Consider the following 5,878-nt stretch of genomic DNA (forward strand, 5'->3'; position numbering starts at 1 on the left):
TTATATGCACTAATACTCATATAGAAATGTGAAATGTAGATATTTGAAATAACTCTAAATGTAAATAAAGGCACCAATTTTTTTAAGAGACAACAATATTTTTGTATTAACATAGGCTGGATTATGGGCCAAAACCCTTATAGATGCTGCATTTTGTTTTTTGATATTTTCTGTTGAACATTATATAAAAAAACATAAAAATTTCATCATTCTTAAATATTTTGAAGTCATTACGACTACACAATCTATAAATAATTTGTAATAGAAATAATGTGATTGAAGCCAACAAAAATTTAACCTATTTATTGATTTTTATCTAATTATATGCATTGATACAAGTTTATAAATGTATTGCACTTTTGAAAATATTTAAGATCTTGATGTAAGTAAAGATATACTTTTCGCAAAACAAATTAGAATCAATTGATAATGACTTCTATGTGGTGTATACTTATTAATTACTTATATATGCAATCATCTCACATAAGTTAATAGATTAGGAAGCCATTTATTGACTCATTTATTGACCTAGCACGTGTTTTAATATTAGTTCATAAATGTGACATTGTTGTTCTCGAAAAAACACTTTATTGACTCATTTATTGACCTAGCACGTGTTTTGATATCAATACATAAATGTGAAAGAAAAATATTTTCCTAATCAAACATAGAATAATTAATTGATAATCGATGCTAAGTGGACTATTGAAGCTCATTTAAGATCCGAGTCATAAATGGATTCCATTAAAATTTTTGCAACATAACATGACATTTGATTTTCCGATCCCTATTAACACTTTAAATTTTAAATTTTAAAAATATTATTTGTAATTTATATAATCTCATAGAAGCCATGAAGATGTGAAACTATTTATTGATTTTTTTTCATGCAAGTTGCAACAATATCTTGATATTCATAAGGAATCAAAGATACATACAATAAGGGTAGCACAACCATAAGAAGGAGATTTAAAAGGCTCCAACTGACACAAATGATTAAAGTTGGATGACTCAAAACTGAAATGAGAGCCATAGAGAAAAATCTCAAAAGAGACTAATAAGTCATTTGTACATACAAGCCATAGATGCTTCTAACATAATATGAGATTTTCCCAGTACAAAAGACAAGGATACAAACATGATTTTACTGCTTTGAACCACATAAATAATCAATGGTTCACTAAAAAATAGTTGTAACTAGCTGAAGATATGAAAGAAACAAAAAGATACTTAACATAACCGACCAAAGGTTCAGAATAGTTGATAAATGACAAAGAAGATACATTCTCTTCTGATCCATTCTTCGAGGTAGATTAATCCATTATGTAGTTGGAGACCTTTCTTTGAGAGAACAACAACCTCCTAGTGGAGAAACAAGAACACTTCTCAACTAGTATGATTCTCCAAAATGCACCAAAACATGATAAATTGATAATGCTACCATGAGAGGTTGGCCGCTAAAAAATAAAACCATGAGTATAAGAAAGGTGGGCCTACCACCAAGAGAAGATGGTGACAAGCACAAGCGACAACCAATGAGAAATGAGAAAAAACATTACCTTGAGAGGTTGAGCTATCCTCCATGAAGCTCTTGTGGTTTCTCGTCAACCAATGGGCATGCATTGTAGAATTTTAGGTCATCAGGTATAGGAAGATCAAAGAGACTAGGTGACTAGAGGAAGAATGGAATTCAACCAACCTTTGTTTGGAGTCACTTACATGGGTGCCAGTTCTATTGCTCTTACAATTGGGGGCTCTTACATCAAGTTGCAGTGAGGTAGGAGATGACAACGAGAGGGACTATGTGATCTATGATGAAGAGAACATGTGAGTTATGAGGAGTAAGAGGAATCACAAACCATATCTATTGATGGGGAGTCATACTTCTAAAGTTCCATGCCGAGCAAACGGGAAATTTGACTATATACCAATTTAGCATGATGGTTGTGATTTTCCAAGTCCAACACATGACCCTCGAGCTGCACATTAATGTCATGTTGATCTATGTAATGATGACCCAACATGTTTTGCAAGGCCCAAAGGTGGTCGTAAAAATCAAAGGGGAATTTCACTATCAAAGTGCTCATCTCCATTCCCATGTGAAGGATGAGGAGGCTAGCCTCGCACATGACCTATTTTACTAGGCCTTCGTCGTTCTCGAACCATAGTTGTAAGGTTGCATAATGCAGGGGTTTGAGACAACCAATAAAGCATGGAGTCCATATATATAAGCAATTTTGTTTCTTCTCCTTGTCTTCAATATTTCTATTGTAGAAGTTATGAATCACGTATTTCAAGAATAGGTGGTGTTGTAGACACCAATACCATTACAACACTAAAGGACAAGTGAGCATAACTCAACATATGGAATTAATAATTAACACATCATGATAAATTGATCTATAGGATCATCTATATAACTCAAATCATAACTAATTCCCAAAATATTTAACAAAATGTTTCAAGCAAGAAAACCCAATTATTTTGTGTTGAGGAAAAGATGGAACACAAACTTGAAAAAAGTAAAAATTTAATTGAAAACCAAATTAAAAATTACTTGTTATAATCTTCCAGAAGATTAAATAAGTTCATGCTAGCTATACAAAGGGCATATAAGTCCTTATAGAGAGAGGTACAAGCCTCACACTACAATAAATATATCAAAATAAGTGATGAGTGATGCAAGTGTCCAAAAGAAATAGGGAATATATCACATGCTCCAACAAAGCAAAAGAATAATCTTAAATCACTTTAATGAAGGTAATGTACTAACTCGCAAAAACTTTCTAAGACTTTTCAGTTTGGAGTATTATTGCCTTGCCGCTAACTAAATTGTCTCATTGCAAATCAATTAAAATTAGTGCATGAGTTGCCACATTTTCAGCATGAGTTGCCACATTTTCTCCTATAAGATGCACAACAGAGTCAAAGTAATATGTTAGATAAGACCAAGCAAAAAGGTCAATTGACGGGGGCAGGTTACAATAATTCTAAATCAACATCATAATTATTCCAAATTGAGATAAATGAAAAAAAAAATTATATGTATACCAACACAGGATGATCAATCAAACCTGTTTAATACAACTAACTTTCCAACGTCTTGCATGTAAACATATATCAAATAAATTAAAAAGATTCTATATCATGTGAAATAAATAAATATGGAAAAGAAAGGAATTAAATGGTATAAATTCCTCGGATAACCAGAAGATGTCAAGAGGATTGGCATTCACCATAGAAACATCACTGAAAATATGACCCTTTAACACTTTAGTGATAAAATAATGTTGATAATAATAAGCAAGAAGTAACTCATGGCATCTCACAATAATTTGTTTTTTTGCCTATTTGTTGAGACTAGATATTTAGAATGAGACTAGATATTTAGAATGGTATAACTCAAGAACCAAAATATGATGACTTTAGAAGTAAATTGGCCCAAGCGACACATAAACATCTAAGCTTGGCATGGAAGCCTACATGATTCTATGCACAACAATCCAACTTAAAGCGAACCATTGCAAGCTAATATGCCTATATGATAGGTGACTATAATTCCTGAAATAGGAACAAACCTGTGTCTAATAGGATATGCATTGTGTTGAATTGAAGCACAACATCTAGTTTGAGGAAACTTTGCGGAACGAATAGACAAAAACATAATTCATTTTTATTTAACAAAGAATATCATAACATTGGTAGTAAATGCATAATATTATATCTCACATTAACAAGCTTGCATTTATAAGTTTTTGAATTGATATGCTGGTCCCAAAGAACCTGCAAGGTCTCCAGAATTATTAACAAAATTTCAATCGTTTTATAAATTTATGACGGGAAGAAAAGTATTTGTCTTGTTATTTCTCAATACACATAACCTAAATTGGGTGAACTAAGTATATTGGTGTCTATCTTGTTTTATGATTTTTTTCCATAAACTAAATGAAATACATCAATTCCAACATGACAATAACCAATAACATATCTAGTTTCACGTAAATGGATCCTACATTATTTTTTCAAAACTAAATGAGATCCAAGAATGCAGCTATAATAATAATTTAATTCTAATGTTAAAATTGCATATGTTGCCTCTCCTGCTCTGCGGGATGTTGTCTTAGCCTTTTGAGGGGAGGCCCAATTTCCACATCAAGCAACTCAGTTTTGCTGTCTGCCAATTCCTTCAATGCTTCCTCCCTAGCAGCCAGAGCCTCATCATCTTCCATATCAATCTCTATATAACTGCACCTGTTACATACTTGACAGGGTTTCCACGGTGGTCCAGTGTATCGAGCACAAGCGCAAAAATGAGGCAAGTGATCCGAATACGAAAGTGTCTGTCTGCACATGTAACACATTATGTTTCCACACTTGCATCTCACTTTATTGCATCCAGACGTCTTGATTAACTCCGTGTGGCAAATGTTACATTCTCTTATCACAGCTTTTGTCATACTCTCTTCTACTTCCCTACGAAGAGCAGTCTCAGAATTTTTGTCAACCTCTTCACAGCGTAATGGTGAGTGACTCAGCTTCTTGCATTGAATACATGAAGCGATTAAACATTTAGGGTTTGGACAATCGAAAACCTGTAGACAGTTGTCTATTTCATATGGAATGTTACAGAATGGGCAATAAACAAGACCTTCAATTTTGGGTTCAACGACAGCCTGTTCAGCCAGACGATGTTCATATCTTTCAATAACATCATCTGGAAGAGTTTTGTTGATCTCTGACAAAGGAATTGACTCCTTGCAATCACCAATAGCCATACAGGATAAATAGTCATGCGCCTTGAGACCTCCATAAATGATTTGATCGACTTGCTTCCTTATACATTTAAAACAAAACCAATGCCCACTTCGACACTGTATCATTTTATCAAATCGATATGGCCAATAACAACAACCACATTCCATAGACGCTGCCTCTGCTCCCTTTCGCTTCCGCTTATAGGTAATACTAACTTGTCCCGTCAACGAAGAGCTTTCTGCTTTTCTAGTCGTCAGTGGAACTCGTATTCGCAGAACTTCTGCAGGTCCGTCGTCTGACGAATTGAAAGAAACCAACTTTTCATCTATAAAATTAGACGGCGCCTCTCCTCCATTTCGCTTCCGCTTATAGGTGGTAATATTAACTTGTCCCATCAAAGAAGATGTTTCTGCTTTTGTAGTCCTCAGTGGAACTCCTATTCGCAGAACTTCTGCAGGTCCGTCGTCTGACGAATTGAAAGAAACCAACTTTTCATCTATAAAATTAGAGGCATGGTTTGAAGATGATGAAGATCCGGCCATATTTCCAAACTCAATGAAGATTTAAGTTATAATTTGCGTGAGTCCAACCGGTCGGGCAGAGATGATTAGTGAAATCGATAATGAGAGAAAGATCCCTAGCTTATAAATACAAGTAGATCAACCCTCTAGGTCATAACTAAATATAAGAGGTATGTCGGCAATTTTTAAGTGGACACCATATCGTTGTGGGCGTCCGCTAAACCCGGCTTTGTGTGACCCGCAATGACCGACAATGGGCATGGACGTGGGCATCTGCATGGGTTTATACAGATTATTTTGAGGTTATTGGTTTTAAAATGTCAGTTTATAGATGAGACGGTTTTTTAAATTGGAATTTGGTTATATAATTTTAAGAATAATGGTTTTTTTGTTTTTTTTAAATGGATTTAACACTTTAAAAAAATAGTGGGCATTTGAATTCTATAAATTAAATAATTTAAAAAGATTTCACTTAAAATTAACCATGAAAAATGCCTTTAAAAAGGTTATTTTGTTTAATAATTGGTTTATGAGATTTAAAAAGTATAAGTTTTAATCGAATTCAAGCTTCTGTGATCTATAACATGTTAATTTATGAAGAT

The 5,878-nt window shown here is 33.7% G+C and overlaps 1 protein-coding gene across 1 annotated transcript; it reads right to left on the reverse strand.

Annotated features, from left to right (window-relative positions):
* Positions 1–4,076: 4,076 nt before the first annotated feature.
* LOC149224099 (uncharacterized) lies at positions 4,077–5,297 on the reverse strand. The gene has a single exon (XM_089388083.1). The coding sequence runs from the start codon at positions 5,295–5,297 to the stop codon at positions 4,077–4,079; it is 1,221 nt and encodes a 406-aa protein (XP_089244209.1).
* Positions 5,298–5,878: the final 581 nt, after the last annotated feature.

This window comes from Pinus tabuliformis, chromosome Q (assembly GCF_031772625.1).
Source record: "Pinus tabuliformis cultivar Carrire ecotype Pingquan chromosome Q, CPIR1, whole genome shotgun sequence".
Classification (NCBI taxonomy): domain Eukaryota; kingdom Viridiplantae; phylum Streptophyta; class Pinopsida; order Pinales; family Pinaceae; genus Pinus; species Pinus tabuliformis.